General features: G+C 39.7%; 1 protein-coding gene across 1 annotated transcript in view; it reads right to left on the bottom strand.

Moving 5' to 3' along the window:
- Positions 1-18586, bottom strand: part of TUBGCP3 (tubulin gamma complex component 3) — a 51977-nt gene extending 33391 nt beyond the window's left edge. Inside the window, exons 1-5 of the mRNA XM_061472745.1 lie at positions 18258-18586; positions 6501-6608; positions 4545-4612; positions 1523-1600; positions 686-903 (exon numbers count right to left, since the gene is read on the bottom strand). Of these exons, the coding sequence (XP_061328729.1) occupies positions 686-903; positions 1523-1600; positions 4545-4612; positions 6501-6608; positions 18258-18333 (548 nt within the window). The 5' untranslated portion in view covers positions 18334-18586. The remainder of the gene's footprint in view (positions 1-685; positions 904-1522; positions 1601-4544; positions 4613-6500; positions 6609-18257) is intronic.
- Positions 18587-18764: the final 178 nt, after the last annotated feature.

The following is an 18764-nucleotide window of genomic DNA, read 5'->3' as shown; positions in this document are numbered from 1 at the left end:
AGACCACTGCTGAACAGAATGTGGTTTAGGATATCTTTTTCTAATAGGCAGTTCTTTTAAAATCAACTCTTGCACAATTTTTTTACTCTTAAAAAAAAATAAACAAAGCAACACAAAACAAACAAACCCTAAAAAAAAAAAAACAGTTCACTCAAGATGCAAGACTGCTCAACCTACTGTTAACACGCTTAAGAGAAAATCAGACCATGTAAGAAAGGCCACCCATTCAAAAAACGAAGGATGCTAAATCTACTAATTTGACACTGGCTGAGGAATGCTTTGTAAAAGGAACTTGAACAAGGACCCTAAATCCAATGTGCTTACAGAAGATAGACTACTTTTAAAGGGTTTCAGAGAATGGAGAAATTCGTGAAAAAGTACTTGGCACTAGAATCCAAATGCGTGAATCCAATAAAATATCAGCTGTTCAGCAGATAATTGTGATTAAGTTTTAGAACAGATACACTTGGCCAGCCATCTGTGGCTTGGCATAGTCATATGAGAGCACCTGATATTCAGAACCACTCAGGTAAGGAATTCAGTTCCAATACACCTACAGTGGAAATTCCAATAGCATATAAATGGGGGGGGGGGCAAGAAAAGGGCAAAACTAAAAAAAAAACACCAAGAAGAGATCATCTCTCATCTTCTCCAAACCTATTTGTAAGGTAAAACAGTAATTTACCCTGGGAGGAGTGATTGTGGAGTCGGTGTTGGCCCATTCAGGGCATACAGGCTGATGCTGCTGATCCCACTGCTCCCCATGCTGCAGGAACTCTGGGCAGACTGAGCACTGCGGTCTTGGTAATTCAATGGAAGGCTTTGAGGCCTGGCATAGTAATAAGGAGTTGAGTGAGCATCCCGTGGCAATGCTTGAGCAAAAAGTGTGGCATAACTTGATACCTGGAAAGGATAGGATTTGAAAAGTGAGGAATGAAAAGAAGGAAGATTTGAGTTGATTTAAGTCATGTCTTCAGTTAACAGGAGTGTAATATTCAAGAACGCAGAATATAACTGAAGACCATGTTTATGCAGAGAAAAATTTGTTACAACTATAATGAGGAAAAAAAGCAAGTTTCTTACAGTGAGCAAAAGTACTTTTAGCAATACAGCTTACTTCTGTCTACAAACTGTCACTAGCAATAGATGCAAAAAGTAGTTCGGTGCTAGAAGAGCTGCAACCAAAGGAGGAATTTTGCTCTTCCTACTCCATTTCAAACTCATTAGCATGTGAGCAGACATTATATCACCATGCAGAAAGCAAACAAAAATACCCCATCCATCTAAGAGTCACATCATCAGCTACAAATGTTGGGCAACTCATATACTTACATTTACTTAGTATTAAAAAAAAGGCACAGAAAAATTACAGATAGTTTTTTCAAGAGTTTACGCCTCATAGACAAACACTACAACCACAAGCTGAGGCTCTAGTTAAGTCTACATAGTGATTCTTAATGACATCTAAAATAAGTGACATACATTACTGTTTTGCAGAAGTAACAAAGCTCTCTTCACCTACCTTGTTAGACTGCTTACGTGGATCTTCACTAAGGCTAAGCAGGAGGTAGAGTATTGACCATTTGTTTTTCAAAATGCCCTTGGAAAAAAAGATGAACAGAAAAGTTTGGTTTACTGACTAATAATGTTGTTTCTTTTTAAATTTTTATTATCCAGCCCACTAAGATGTGTGTATATATATATATATATATATATATATATATATATATTTGCTACACAAATAAGACCAAGTCAGAGCCATATTCTTGAATAAACAGAATGTGCAGTGCAGTCTCTGTATTGCTAATTTCTCCACTGTGTTCAAACTATGAACTCTCACCTGCTCCAAGGTCAGCAAGTACACTCAATTTAAAATTCATAGCTACTAATCTACTGATTCATACCTACTAAGAAAGAGGTTTACATACAGTTAAGGTTTTACCAGCATTCCCACACACTCTTAGCATTTAAATCATCTCAGATGTGGATGCTAGTCTAAAGCGAAGAAGGAAAGCTCTTAGTTCAATTTTTAGCAAAGAAATGTCTGTCTGTCAGTGGAGATTTTCCCCTTCAGTCTCCTTTACAGGGAGGCTTTACAAGTTTGAGGATTTCAATCTGTACTACTTTAAATGGTAATAAATATAAGTGATGAATAAACTTAAAGAGAGCTACCAAAATTTTCACACCTTAAGATAGAGACACTGGCTAAAATTAAAGTTGAGCATTACACAATAGTCTTTAAGTAAACAAATAGATACCTACAGACTTTCAGAACAACACTCTCAGCAGCTTTAGATCTCAGGAGCAAGCTTACCAGGAGAAGACAGAACAATGCTAAAGCTCAAGCTACAAAGAGAATGCTTTGAAGAAAAGAGTTATAGCAAATATTAGTATGTTTTATTTTAGATATGCATATATTTCTAGATATTTTACTCAGCACTTCTGTGACACCAACACCTGCATCTGAATTGATCAGTGACATAGAACCTCATAATGGACATTACATATTGAAGTAAGTCAAAAGAAATTCATACAAGCTCCCTCACAATGTTGATCAGGCTATGGTCTGAATACTAAGCAATATCAAATATAAGGGAAACTTCAGTCATACCGAGATTCAACAAAGACTCTATCCTTTATGAAGCAATGCAGCTCAGTGCTATCAGTCTTGCAAAAGGCACATTTTCATTCTCACCCTATTCTATTTTTCCTGTTTCTCTGCAGATTACACATTTTATATGTTTATATTACATAGTATACGACCTTTTGGCCACAGAACATTTCTTTCTTGGGACACAGCACACCAATCAAACCTACCAAAGCTCCATATTGTTACATAAGAGTAGAAGGAGACATTTTTACTATTATGTTGAACAGAAGTCTAGTATCTCCTGCTTTGATCTCAACAACAAGCAAGAAGCAGAGGTACTGCATCTGTCACAAATAACTAACTCAGCAACTCATTAACAACTAGTGAAGAAGGAGCAGCAACATTACTGCTGCCTCTACTGGCCAGGACAGAATGAGTTTAAGTGCCTCAAAAAGCACAGTTTGCTCAACTGGCAAGCTGCCGCTAAAATAAAGCGCTGACCTCCTTTTCCCTTCAGAGTAATGGATGAAATAAAGTTAAAACAGATTCACACTAGCTTTTTTCTTTCTCCTAGCTGCTTTCAAGAGAATTGCTGGAGAAAGAAAAAGCCTTACTGATTCTGAAGACATATTCCTTCTGTGCCCTTCCTTAAGCTCATGAGGAAATGTTTGTCCACTGGTAGTAATAAACTTAAGAGCAGATTAAACAGTAATTGGTAGAATGAAACAGAGAATTTTAAAGAAGGCATTATTCAGATGATAGCATTTCATGTACACAAAATGCTAGCACAGAGGAAAACAAAAAAAACCCAAACCAAACCAAAAACAAAACCAGCAGAAGTTAGAAGGACCTCAAGCATTTAAGATGACAGCAAAATATGAAGAGATAGCTGATGTAAGCTTGATTTACACTCAGAGGAGTAACCAAACTGATAACAACACAGATAATGCATTTTGTTCCAAAGTTTACAGCCATCATGCTCTGCAGGGGCAGTGCTTGCTAAATGGAACAGTCTGGTGATGCATTATATAAGCTAAAGAAACACTACAGAAAATCTGTACTAAATGAGCAAGATCAGTGTAATACATGCAGGAGGCTGAAACCAGTGACTGAGGTCATCGAAACAGGTGTCTGCAAGCCAGTGACACTTGTTTCACTTATACAAAACAACGCAAATAATACACAAACATACAGGATAAGGAAACCAGGAAGAGTTACAGAGTGACTTTAGTTCCAAGCAGTAACAAACTAATGGGTAAGTTAAGTACAGATGAGGGGCAGAACTTCTGACTAGTTCTGACTGGTCATACTCTCTACAGAATCACCTTCTTGACCTTAAAATCTTAGTATTATCCTGTAAAACTCAGCCATGTTCTATACATAAATTATGGAATAAAAAACAGAACACAGAAAAACATTTCTCCTAAATACGAAGAGCAATTCAACAGTTTTACATATAAAATGAACACTTCTATTTTTCCAGAGTTCCTTCCTTTATATGAAGTGCCCCTTTGTGTAACTGGCCTCAAACTATGGTCTTTATTCTCTTCCAAACTGATTTCTAATTAACAGCAAACATCTCATAGTAAAAAAGAAAAAAAAACAAACCAACCAACAACCAACCAAACAAATAAAACAAAACAAAAACCCCTCACATCTGCAAAAAGCAAACTTTTTCACACAAATTACAATTTGAAGATCATCTTGTCCAACTCCTCTGCTCAAAACAGGATTTCTACAGCAGACTGTCCATGACTGTGTCCAGTCAAGTTTTGACTGTCTTCAAGGATTAAGACTCCACAGCTTTCCTGGGCAATCTGTTCCAGTATTCAACTATCCTCAGAGTAAAAATATTGTTAGAGACCTGAACACTCTCCAAAACAACTCTATAACATCAGAAAGATGCATGTGTGTGCTTTCAGTTTTTGTACTTTATATACATTTATTATTGTACCTGTGTACCGAGCTTTCTGTAGAGTTCTGAAAACAAAGCAGCATCTGCTTCCCTTCTTTGTCGCACAACTATTAAAAAAAAAAGAAATATAAATTAAAAATTTGAAAGACATGTAATACTCACGTCTGAAATTATACATTTGTGGCAAATTGGAAAACATACCCAGGAAAGCTTAATGATGCTCAATTGTTTCGCTCTGTTGACTTCTACAGTTTTGCCTGTTTTCATGTTATCTGCATTCCAGCCCCGAAAATTCTTACATCAAAAGCGATGCAATGAAAGTGCCTGTTTTTCTTTAAGCAATCAAAATATCCACTTTCTAAGTAAGTGCCCCTTTAAAGTCTAGTCTGCCATTCTGTAGGCTTAGGGAATTACAACACAACCGAAAGCAGGTAAGAGCCTGCTTAAACAGGTTAAAGAATGCCATCATGCCCTTCACAAAAGTAAATGTAATTGTTCCTATTTTAAGCAATAAAAGAAAGAAACAAAAGTAGTAGTGCCACTTGCTCAAAGTCAAGCAGAATTCCAAGGCCACATAACTTTTATGTATTAAGAAAAATAACAGTCTCAATCACTACCAGTTAAGTAACAGTAGTCTTTGCTCAGAGGGAAAACACCTTCAAACATTAAGATGCCTTCAGAAAAGTCATGCCACATCAGAGCCATGTTTAAAAAAAAAAAAAAAACACGAAAAAACCAAAAACATCTGAAGAAACCTAAATAAAAGAAATGCTGTTAAAGTGTTAATTAGCATCAAAAGCCACTGCTAAGGACACTTTGCCAAATATGTGGCACGCATTTGCCAAATTCCTGCACAAGAGCTCCAGAATAGTAAAATTAGAATGATATACCCAGCCACTTGTTACATGACTACTAACATCAGCCTACAAACTGAAGTTGAGGAGAAGGAAGATGAGGTAGATATCACTCTTCAAAACTCCTGGCAATAGGGTCAAAGAACATATGCTGTGTTGTTTAGTATTAGCCAAAGCATGTAGAAACTCATGCAGAAAGTGTACACTGTAGATTTTGGTCTTTTGAAGTTGCATCTAGAGAAATTCTAATGGGCTTATCTGTCTATCAGCAAGTCATGGAAGCTCTGTGTTAGTGAAAAATACACATGTACTTTAAACCATCTAGAACCACTGACTTCAGTTATCCTAATTCAGCCTCCCTGACTGAACTTTCAAAGCTCAAATATGATGCTTTAGTTTAATTAGCATACTCCAATTAATTGTTTCTGGACATTCTACTGTAGAGCAGATGATCTGCTGAAAGCAGTATTTGGCTATTTGGCTTTTCAAGAAGAATGCATCACATCGCCATTGGATTCACACATCGCAACACTTGACTCAGAGCAGCACAGAATACAATGGAATGTAACTGCGATGTAACTTACACTGTCAGGGTCTAATGTTTTGGTTTGAGAAGGTGGTTGCAGAAAACTTGTAGAGAAGCTAAAGGCAAGAAATATCAGGCAAATCACATGAACAATTCCATCAATTCCCAGGATGCTCATTCAGCAACTTTCACACAGATGCTCTTGAAGTTAATTGTGCCAAAAGTGTAGTATTTATAAAGTGCGCATCACTAAAATATCAGTCTTCTAAGAAGAACTACAAATTCATAACGTCTGAATATTATTAAAGGGAAATGAGTGCAATATTAATTGTTTACTTTCATGGTAACTAAGATACAAAGTAAATTGCAGGAAGGGAAGTCTAAACTGAGCATTCAGAAAAATCTAGCTGTGAATACAAATAGCCGATCAGGAAAGCTCACTGGGGAATTAATGGAATTTCCCTAATGAGATTTTCAGGGAGTGAGCATTAATAACAGACCAGATAACTATCTGTGAGGTAGAGCTGTCCCATTTTCAGAGGAACAAACTGATCAGATTAACTTCTTGAAGAACTTCCATTCCTACGTCTAAGAAAGAAACAAAGATGCACTCACGTTCTTTCTTGATTTTCTCTGCTACAAGAAATTCATCCCGCTCAACAGTGGGAGCAAAGTTGCTTCCAATAACTCTCACAGCATACTGAAATTGTTGGGCTGCATCAGCTGAAAGAAAAAAGAAAAAAAGGAAAACTTTCATTTCAGTTAAGCAGAGGGTTAATGTTCTATTAAATTTTTAAAAAGTTAGACATGAGATTATGTTGCTATGGCTGAACGTGGCATAAATGCTTAGATCAGATAATATTATGCTATAATCCTTAAACACACTTTTAACCAGAGGGCAGCAAAGTCCAGCTTACCCACGAATGTATTATCAATACTATAATACACTCTGCAAAATAACTGCACTTAAATTTGTGAATAAGCCTTTCCTCTTCTGTCCTGAAGGAAAAGACACTTAGCCCTACCCAGTTCTTGGACAGTATCAGCACACTTAAACTGGCTTTGCTCTTTCCCACAGACTGAAATGCTGCAGCACTTGGAAAAAAAACTCACAATTCAGCTCACATACAGGAACAACATAGCCAGGTTCACCAGGCACACTCTCTTACCAGGCACCCAAACTGACAGATCTTTCCTTACATTCACAACAGTGGCTTTACCAGTTTGTGTGTTGTTTTCAGGTTTGGTTTTAAAACAGTTTATATGGTTTCACTGCTTAGGATCAAAGCTAGCTCAGAGGTACACAATAGATACTAATGTAGAGGTCATGAAGCAGCAATCTCCCTCCACTGCTCCTTCCTTATGCAATAATTCTATCTTTAATATTGTTGCTGAACAGTATTGTTTTAATGCAAATATCTCTGCTTTCTGGGAAGATTAACAGCCTGGTAACACTGAGATAAGGCCAGCTTAGTATTAATGCCTCTACAGCATAGTCATGTTGCCATTTATTGGCCTGAGAAAAAACAATCAAATGATAACCCCAAAGATATGTCAAGTGTCCTTGCAAAATATCAGATAAATTTCTATTCTCATATAGGAATAACTGTAGTAACATCAGAGGAAAGGTACATAAGAAAAAGTGTAAATGAGCTGCATCAGCTACTTGGATCTTTAAATTTCATGATTTCAGAAAAACAAAAACAAAAAACAACCAACAAAACAAGCATCTAAGCAATTCTGCATATTAAGTCTGTTTTGTATACAACAAAGGTATCAGACTCCTTGTATGTTTTATATCAGCCAGTTAAACAGTTAACTTTCAGAGAAAATTGTAAAGTAACGCAGCAATGGTTCAAGCTAAGGAAAAAGCAAGGATGCTGACCTGGACAAAATGAACAGAAAAACTGTGTAAGTAAAGGTCCACTAGAAGCAGAAATAGTTAAAGTATTGAATCATCTTAAGTTAAATAATATTTACAATTGAAAACCAAAATCACCTGGGAGAAACTAGGAGTCAATTATTTATTAAATGCATTAAAATCTCCAGGAATTTATGGAAAGGAGAAATCTGAAATCAGAATGTGCTACATCCTTTTTGAATGCCCATTTTTCTACTATCTTGTGATATAAATGCCACCTCACTGGTCCTAAACTATTAGAATACAACTGTAGACCAGCAAACATTAACCAGTTCACTTAAAGCAGTACTTCACGCAATCATAGAAAAAGTCTGCTCAGACAGAATCATTAATATTTAACAGTATTTGACAATACTGGCCTACAAAAGAAGCAAGGGTATCATTCCACTTTCAGAGGAGAAAATGACAATATCCAATCTACTGCAAGGTCACAAATCTGCATGACTTAAATGCCTCCCAGAAAGAACAGTTCTACTGTTAGACAAAGCAGCCTTTCATTTACAATAATGACTTGAAAATATACGTATAAAATAATTAAATAGTCCAGCTATTTATAGTGTAAATTGATGACAAGGTGGGCAGAGTTAAGTATGAGGAAGTGTTTCTGAGTAGTTCTTAAGTATAATGCACATCATAACAGAGCTCCTCAGGATTTCAGAAAGTATTCTGCAATGCCAATTAAAGTCAAATACTGGAGTTACATAATCCCAAACAGTAATATAAGTTTTATCTTTTATTAATCCCATAGCTGTGCACAAAGCAGCAGTTAGGCAAGGGCTAGGCTTTTCTAGTAACTTAGAGATTTTTGGGATGTTGTTACAGCGACTTAACAGGGGCTACAAATAAAACACAAAATTGCTAAAAGAGCTCCAGGTCAAGCATCTATGATGAACTGAAGCCTGGTGAAGGATCAAGGGTTGATATCAAAGCTCTTCATAAGTTATGAAATGTACCTAGGTTAAATAAAATCTCTGATTATCCACTAAAAAGCAGGTAAGAATGGATCCAAATAAACTACTCCAATACAAGTTACAGGAAAAACTTAAGAGTAGGAAGCAGTAAAAAAAAACAACCCCATAAACAGATGTTGTCTTCAAAAAGCTCAAAACAAAAACCACACAGACCCAACCACAACAAAGCCACAGGAATTGCCTCCTACAGTTCTTCCTCACTCATTAGATACGTTACCCTGGTATTTTAAAGAAAAGTGTATTCTGAAATTAAACTCTATGTCCACCTGCACCACTCTGCCCCTAAGGGATTGCCCTTGAACTTTTTTTGTTTTGATTTCCTTAAATGAATTTGACAGAGGTCTCAAGGGTATCAAGTCAAACAAGTTTCATAAACACTGGGGACTGGTAGAACAAACATCCAAACCTGGGGAAGAGAATGCTGTAAATCTCAGTGGTTAATTATTCCCTCTTGTTTGCCTGCACAGAATTAGCAATATCAAGTACCTGCCCAGAGCAGTGAACACAAAGGAAGAGAGATGTAGAGAATGAGGGAAGAGGCATTTCTGAAGAGAACTACAGCGAATTAAAGTACAGGCTAACAGTACTACAGCTCAGGAATGCTGGGGGTTTACTGAAGAACTACAACATAAATCTACAGGAAATAAAGACATATTTCACTTTACTGAATGGACTTGTCTGCTACATGTTTAGGATCTTGCATTTTATCACAGTATGTTTATCTTAATGAGTGTTGAATAAGAAAATAAATAGTTGGATTAACAAAAATCTCTGGACAATTGAGCATTATTCAGATGCTTCTGCTAACTTGTATATGCTATGATATATACTGTGATTATCAGTAAGCTTAATGCTTGGTGAAAAAATTAAAAATCAGAGCATTACATTTTGTCTATTTACACTGAGGGATAGCGCACAATTTTCCATGTAAGCAATGCTGTATGTTTTATGGTTGTTTTTTTAAGTTATGTGGTTTCTAAGCAAACTGTTTCCTATGTGCTTCAAAAGATTCAAGTGCTATGTTTCCCCTCTGTTGTTCCTGTGTTTTTTGGGGTTGCTTTGGGTTTGGATGGGATAGAGTTAATTTTCTTCCTAGTAGCTGGTACACGCTGTGTTTTGGATTTACGATGATAATAATGTTGATAAAACAGATGTTTTAGTTGGTGCTGAGCAGTGCCTACACAGAGTCAAGGCCTTTTCTGCTTCTCACCTCACCATTGAGCAGACTGGGGTGCAAAGAAGTTGGGAGGGGACACAGCCAGGACAGCTGACCCCAACTGACTCAGAGGATATCCCAGACCATGTGGCATCATGCTCAGCATATAAACAAAGCAAGCTGGCCGAGGGCTGCTGCTCAGGGACTGGCTGGCATCAGTCAGCAGGTGGTGAGCAATTGCATTGTGTATCACTTGTTTTGTATATTGTAATACTTTTATCACTATTATTATTATTTTCCCTTCCTTTTCTGTCCTATTAAACAGTCTTTATCTCAAACCATACTCCCTTTTTCCTATCCCAGTTCTCTCCCACATTCCACCAGGCAGGGGAACAGGGAGCAAGGAAACGGCGGTATAGCATTTAGCTGCCTGCCGGGTGAAACCACAATAGGGTTTAGATTAAATTCACATGAACCAAGATTCAAACAATAAGAATGAAGGGGATTTACTGTCTTTAGTCACCTGATGAGTTAATTACAAAATCCACCAAAGATGTGTACAAAGTCTCTAGGGATTCTCTGGAATTTCATTTTTCCAGAAGAAATGACTCAGAAAGACAGCCACAAGTTTGGGTGGTTTTTGTTTTTTTTTTGTTGTTTTTTTTTGGGGGGGGGGAAGTGTTGTATGGGTTTTTTGTTTGGGTATTTTTTTGTTTGTTTTGTATTTGGTTTTGTTTTTTTTTTTTTATGGTGTTGGAATAGGAATTTACCTCAAAATAACAGAAGAAAATCACAGACTTTACCATTTGCATATTTTCCAATTTGCCTGCCTCTGACACTACAGCTTTTAGAAGACTACCTGTGCTTCTAGTCCTGTAGTATAAGGGAATGGTGATAGCAAGATTGAGAGACAAGAAAACAAAACAAAACAAAACCACATGAAAGTTTCTGGACAGAAACCTTGAATATTTAAACATAAGTCCTTAATCTAATAAAAAAAACACAACAGAGACATTATTAATAGTAAGTAGCAGGGGTTTTTCATGTAATGGGTAAATTTTAAGATACATAAAACCTTCCATTTCAACACCAACCATAGCAAGACTAGTTAAAGCACAGAAACTTAGTGTAGTCTTTTCCATACTGTCCTAACAAGTCACACACACAGAACCATAGAATGGTTAGGGTTGGTTAGGGCTGGAAAGGACCCTAAGATCATCTAGCTCCAACCCCCTCCCATGGGCAGGGATACCTTCCACTAGGCCATGTCACCCAAGGCTCTGTCCAGCTGGCCTTGAACACTGCCAGGAATGGAGCATTATATCTCTAGCTGAGACTACAGTTCCATTAAAAAAAAAAATCCTGATTATTAAACCTGTTACATTACTACCAATATGGAACAAACTTATCTGCTCTTTATACATACAGATTTGCACTGGCAATTCAATAGCTTGGTAGCAAGACTGGGCTTTGTATTTTATTCAGATTTTCATGTTTTATTCATCTCAAGTCCAAATTCTCTTTTATAAACAGAACTCCCTGCTGTGAGAGTTTCTTCAGCAGATTATTTCTTAAGAGTCTGTAAAATAACTTCAGTACCTAAAGTGATTAAACATAACTAGCTTAATACGGATATCTGTCAGTAAAATAAAAATTCACATAGTTTATTACTAATAGATACATTTAACTGCTTGTATCCTCAAAGAGCAACCATTATGACAACAGATGGGCTTAAAATACACACCTATCTATGTACATGTATATCCTTCTTCATCAAAAAAGTGATTATGGCATGACTCTATTAAGTAACAGCAGGCTCAACATATCTGATGCATGAAACTGATTAAGCTGTTTGCAAGCTAAAGGGCAGAAAAACACACATCATAAGTTGTTTTCCAGAGGTCTGATCAGAGCAGTGAATGCAGACAGAAGCAGTCACTTCTCCTCAGACTATATCCCTTAAGTAATACACACATATATACAGAATTAATGATACTGGAAAGCAGCCACAGAGCTGAACAAAGAAATTGCACTTGTGAATCACTAAAACAAATCCAAACAAAAGAAACAACTTTTCAAACCCCTCTGGTTTGAGCAGAACAATCTATCAATAATTCAAAGAGCTATACCCCACCCAGCCATTCAAACTTTCCTACAAACAATGCAGTATTAAAACTCAACTACTTCAAAAGACAGGTAATGGCATTTTAAAGCTGCAGAAGATACAAGTGTATCACATGCAAAAAATATGGAAGTGATGCACATGAAGAATTTGGTTTTAGAGAAAGCAAGGAGAAAAAGGACAAAAGACCAAGTCTAAAGGAAAAGTTAAAGACAATTGACCAGTATACTTCCAAGAAGCCAGTATTCGAGAGGAAATGCTAAAATTCAACAAGTCATTTGCTAAAAAGAAACTTCTAACTTCACCTATAATTTTAGGAAGTGAACTGAAATTCACTTTACAGTCTTATACCTTTCTTTCAATGCCATTGGCTATGGAAGTTTCCAGAGGAAAACAGTAATACCCCTGAAAACCTAAGTGGCAATTGAGATAGTGTTTCAAAACATTAATGTGTTATGATTGTTGAAAGGAACCTTCTTTCACTGAAAGAAGACTTTGGCCAATTTGTCTGTAAGCATTATTTCTAAACTATAGGACAATTTTAAAGAATCAGTAATCACTTTCATTCTTGAAAGCCCTCAAAGATTACCAAACTCTCTCCATTATCTCTTCTTCCACTCAGCTTTTTGTCAGAAGGTTTAAATTCACAGAGAGGGGCATGCAACCCTGTAGAACTGCTGCAGTCTATGAATAAGGAAAAAAAAAATTAAAATCATAAAAATTACTGCACAGGCAGGCAAGCACTCTGCAAGATCAGGTATTAATGTAAAAGTGAGGTGGATAGCCTGGATAAACACAGAAAGATTGATAATATGAGACTAGTACACTAGTTCATAGACACTGTGAGGACATGTGGAACAAAGAAGTCACCAAGGGCTCCAACCGCAGAGTGCAGAAATGCCCAAGTAATTGCAGTGGGCATCACGGGAAATTAGCTTTAAGTCTCTACTAGAGAAATGGCTAAAGGACAGGAGCAGAGAGCTTTCACACCTTAGTTGTACCAAAAAATAAAAATAAGCTACATTTGAGGCAGATTTTTTTATTACCATTATTTTAAATAGAATTCTTCCACATAGCAGACCCTGTAATGAGTTTCTCAGAGGCACAGCTGCTAGCAAAAAATCAGTTACTAGACCTGTGCAGCTGACTGATTCAGGAAACAAAACAAGCCATCAACCTATTGTATGGTCTCAGAAAAGAAGTAATAGGGAGAGAGGATAGCTCCACCACTGGGAGCCTCTGCAGTCACATTCCAAAATAGCACAAATTCACTTCAACATAAATTTTTAACAATATTTATGTTGTTGGAAGGCCCCCTAAGGTCATCATGGGCAGAAATGAAAGAATCCTTGATGGAGCCTGCTGTCTGCTGGGTTTACAGAGGAGTTCAGGCATGGGATTGCAGAATGTAGACATGGATGCAGCGTTAAGACCACTCAAACCACATTAGCTCTAAGTGCACTATTATGATGCAGACATTACATAAACGAACTCCTTCAGCTCTTTCTGAAGCCATAACTTCCTCACAAACGTAATGAAGTGCTGAGAAGGAACACAGCTAAGTAGAACAAACATTCTGAAGTACAAATTCAGGGAACGTGCAGGTAGGAAGAACCATTAGATTGTCAAATCTCAACTCCTTTCTATTACTTACCCATTACACTTCACCCAACTCTATTTAACTAGAGCACTTATTCCAGGAAGGTATCAAAAGCTAGGATTTCAAGACATTCACAGCAGGCTAACTATGCAAATAGTTAAAGATGGCTCTTTGCACCTAGCTTCAGCTTCTTGTTACAATTTTTTACTAGAAATTTCTCTACTAAATTTAAAGATATCTCAACTATCAAAGCTTTTTTCCCCTAAATTCTATAGAAGTAACTAAACACCATAAATTACTTACCAAAAACTAAACTGCAACTTGTAAAGTTTGCTTCAAAAAAAGAGAATGAGTATATACAAAGCTGCCTAACTTCATCAGTACACAAGGAGGAGAGAAGCTGCACGTAGACCACTAGCCACACCAAATACTATACTTCAATCTTATCCTGTGCGGAAAGGAAATTACAGCTACAAGCCTGAAGAACAGTAAGATGCTAAATAACTTGTCTGGTGGTTTCCTTACCACTGAGGAATACGTACATCTATCTCCACACAGAGGATGCTGGTACTAACATAATTCCTTTTTCTTTAATCATTACTTGGACATAGAAACAAGGGGGGTTGGGGATGGACACAGACACGACAATCACCATACAGACCTTTCAGCCGAGACTTGTCACGTACACTTTTTGATTCACCAGTCACTATGCGCTTAAATCAATAGCTGAGCTAACAACAAACTAACATGCATACTGCAGTTGATCTTCAAGAGAAGTAATGTTAGAACAGTGAGCCTTCAGTGCTAGAGTCCCTCTGACTGTAACACACAAATACAGAGCAGAGTAAGGACGGGCTTCCAACCTGTCACAGGCATAAAAACATGTGTGTGATGGTAAATGTGGCAGACAACCCACACTATGCGGTTTGAGGTTGGTTTTGAAGTTTTTTACTTCAAAGAAGTCTTCAGACAACCCACAAGTGAACAGGTGTAGTGGACTACAGCTTACCGTGATGTTGGGCAAAATTTCACTTTTCATCAGTCACACATGCAAGAGATTTTAGTCACATTAGTAGAATCATACAGGAAAGGGTTTAAAAAAGCAAAAATCACAAAAATCAGTTTGCTTGCATGCTTTCATACATGTTGCTTGCAAATAAACTTCTTATTCCAGTCAGAAGAGACAGATGTATAGAAACCATGGCTTCAAAAAAAAGGCTAGATCCAAAGTCAGTAGAAGTGAGCCACCTCTCCTCAATACTCATACCTTGACTGATAATCACAGAGGTTTCTGTTTCTATTCTCATGCTCTGTTTGACTTTTGTAAGTACCACAGACATAGACAAGATACTCAATACCTAGAAACAAGCTTATACTGAGTTTAAATTCCAACCCCTTTCAAATCCAAGAGTCTCGAAAAGATTACGCAACATAGAATAATGTCCTCACAGAGGCCTCCACTACTTCGATAAAACAAGCCTTTTTTCTTTTTTTTCTTTCTTTTTGTAGGCAGAACTAACACAATAATTTCAGATTTCTGGTAACAAAAAGTCTGAAGTGCTCTTAGGTAAGAACATACACCACTTGTATTAGAAAAAAGTTTTCAAGGGACGTTAAAAGCAAGAAACAGCATTAGAAGCGAAGCTATAATAGTACCTTAGAACTGTAGGCTAACTAATATAAAATATCCTTTAATATAGAGTTAGACAGGTCGCTAAAAGAAATGTGTGGTTACATAAAAACACAAGAGGTATTAAACAGTTCAGAAGCTACCATTAACATGGGGGAGATAAGAGAAAAGAAACACCACATCCTGATAAAATCTCACAACAGGAGTTCCTGTCACAGAATTATTACAGATTGACAATTTTGGAAATGGGAAATCTATGGCCTTGCAGAAGACTTAGACATAAAATGGAGGGAATGGATTTCGGAAAACAAAACACAGCAATCAACAGCTGTTGATCATAGAATAATTTAGGTTGGAAAAGATCCGCAAGATCACCTATCAACAGAATGTTTCTGTGAAGGAGTCCTAACTCAACATTTCAGGGAAGAGAAAGAGCTTGCAACTTCTTTACCTACTCTTCCAAGCTTCTCAGATGAACCACATAATCACAAAATGGTTTGGGTTTGAGGACCACCTAGTACAACCCTCCTGCCAAGGGCAGGCGTATCTTTCACTAGATCAGGTTGCTCAAAGCCCTGTTTAATCTGACCTTCCAGGGATGGGGCATCCACAACTTATCTTGTGACCTTTTCCAGTGCTTTACCATCTTCATCATAAAAAAAATTCTTCTTTATGTCCAATCTAAACATAACCTCTTTCTGTTTAAAACTATTACCCTATGTCCTGTCACTTCAGGCCTTGGTAAAAAGTCTGTCATTCTTCTAAGCTCTAAGTACTGAAAAGCCACAATAAGGTCTCTTCAATAAGCCTTCTCTTTCCCAAGCTGAACAACCCAAATTGTCTCAGTCTTTCTTCATAGGAAAGGTGTTGCAGCCCTCTGATAATTTTCACGGCCCTCCACTGGACTTGCTTGAGTAGGTCCGTGTCTCTCTTGTATTGGTAGCCCCAAAGATGAATGCATTACTCCAGGTGGGGTCTCACCTGAACAGAATAGAGGGGGAGAATCACCTCTCTTGACCTGAGGGGCATGCTTCTTTTTATGGAGGTCAGGATACAATTGGCTTTCTAAGCTGCAAGCACACATTGCTAGCTCACGTCCAGCTTTTCATCCACCAACACCCCCAAGTCCTTCTCTACAAAGCTGCTCTCAATCCATTCATCCCCCAGTCCATACTGATACTGGGGACTGCCCCAGTCCTGGGCAGGACCTTGCACTTGTTCTTATTGAACTTGATGAGGTTCACACAGGCCCATCTCTCGAGCCTTCGAGGTCCCACTGGATCGCATCCCTTCCCTAAGAACAGCAGCTGCACCACTCAGCTTGGTGTCATCTGCAAACCTGCTGAGGGTACACTCAATCAGATTATGTCATTAATAAAGACACTGACAAGCATCAGTCCCAATACAAATGCCTGAGAGTGACCACCTGTTACTGATCTCAATTTCATCATTGGGACATTAACTGCGACTCTTCGGATGTTGCCCATCCAGCCAGTTCTTTATCCACAAGTAGCTCACCCATTATACCGATACCTGTGCCATTTAGAGACAAGGATGGTGTATGAGTCTATGAGATACTGTCTCCAACAGACAGAAACAAAATTTGAGAGACAAGAAGTATATATTTTCACCTTGTCACTCACTCATTTTCTAGACTTCTAAGATAGCAGTAACTCACATATAGACCATGGCTTAGTCAATTCAAACCCAATTTTTTGAAACAGGTCAATTATTAGAATTATTAGCTGCTGTCAGAAATACCTAAAAGTAACAGAAGAGACTTGCCAGAATAGTGGCATGGATAGAGAAAAGAACACATAAACAACTTTTCAGCCATTACTAATAAGGAAGAAATAGATACAGGAAAATAGATACAACAAAAGCTATGGCTATGGCTACAACTACCTGACAGGAGGATGGAGCCAGGAGGTTGCTGGTCTCTGCTCCCAAGGAAAAAGTGACAGGACAAGGAAATGGCCTCAAGATGCACCAGGAAAGGTTTAGACTTGAGATGAGGAACAATGTCTTCCCCAAGGGGTGGTCTAATATTGGAACAGGCTACTCAGGGTGGAGTTACCATCCCTGGAAGCGTTCACAAATCATGTAGACAAGACCCTTAGCGACATGGTTTAGTGGTGGCGCTGGCAGGGCTGGGGAATGGTTGGGCTTGAGGATCTTAAAGGTCTTTTCCAATCTGGTTGATTCTATGATTTTATGAAATTGTCTAGTGAGCAATGCTTATAAACAGAGCAACTTAAAAAGGAGACTTAGCCCATGTACCTCTTTCTTTCCACCCTCTGACTGCAAACTCAGACTGCTCTGACTATAAAGTGTTTGCCTTGTTTGCAACAGATAGAAACTTACGCAAACAGGCAAGAGATTCACTCCCTGGCTAGAGGATCAAAGAAGCACCAAGATGCAGAGAACCTGTGGAGGACCATGGGGATGGCAATGCTTCGACTGGAGCAGACACCGGAGGAAGGCAAAGGTACCTGAACGCGGACAGGAGCCACCTTTTGCCCCAAGCCCCGCCGGAGCGGTGCCGTGTTCCCCACAGGGCGGGAGCGCCATCATCACCCCGCGATGCGCTCCGAGGGACGGGGCCGCTCGTGGGCCGCCACAGCGCTCCCCAGCCGTCCGCAGCTCAGGCTCAGGCTGCCGCGGCCACCCCGCCAGCAGCAGAGTCGCCCAGAGGCCCGGGGCGCATCGCCCGGGCTGCCAGCCCGCCTCCTCAAGCCCTGCCGCGACGGGCCGGGCCACAACCACGGGGACGAGGGGGACGCCCTTGGCGGCCGGTCAGGTCCGGCGGGGCCAGCACAGCTTCTCTCGGTGTCACGGGCGTCCCCCCGCCCCGGCATCCCCTCTCCCCGCCGGGCTCGCACACCCTCCTCGTCGCATCCCTCCTCCACCCACCCCGCTGCCGGTAGCTTTATCGGCTGCCGGCGGAGGGAATGGCGCGAGAGAGCCGTTACCTTCGCTTTTGCCCAGGATGCGGCAGCAGAGGTTCTGCAGCAAAACGTTGGGGGATTTTTGGTCCGGGGTCGCCATCGCCGCCCGGGAGGCAGGAGGTGTGTGTAGCGGGGGAGCGGGCTGCGGAGCCGGAGGCACGGCGGGATGACAGCGGAAGGGAGGAGAAGAAGCGCGCCCCTCCCGCTAAGCAGCGCAAGGACCCGGCAGCACCGGCCACCGCCGCCTTAGGGCGCCATTTTAACAGAACCCGCCGAAAGCCGCATCGGCGGCAGCCAGGCACCCACAATGCCCCAGCGCGCCGGGCGGCATCGGAGCGTGCCTCCGGGAACACGCTCCGCCGCGCCGCCGCCCCCCTGGCCCGGGGGTTCCGGGGCAGGCGACAGGCACATGCATACACACACAGGGACACACGTCCCTTTCCGCCGCAGACCCGTGCAGGATCCGAGCTGCCGCCGAGCCCGGGGCACCCGCGAGGAGGGCACGCAGGGGTGGGGAGGACCTGGCTGTCC

This window comes from Pezoporus flaviventris, unplaced genomic scaffold (assembly GCF_033815535.1).
Source record: "Pezoporus flaviventris isolate CSIRO_AGI_PZ_B2104156 unplaced genomic scaffold, CSIRO_AGI_Pfla_v1 ptg000072l, whole genome shotgun sequence".
NCBI classification, from domain to species: Eukaryota; Metazoa; Chordata; class Aves; order Psittaciformes; family Psittacidae; genus Pezoporus; species Pezoporus flaviventris.
This window is presented reverse-complemented; position numbering and strand designations above follow the sequence as displayed.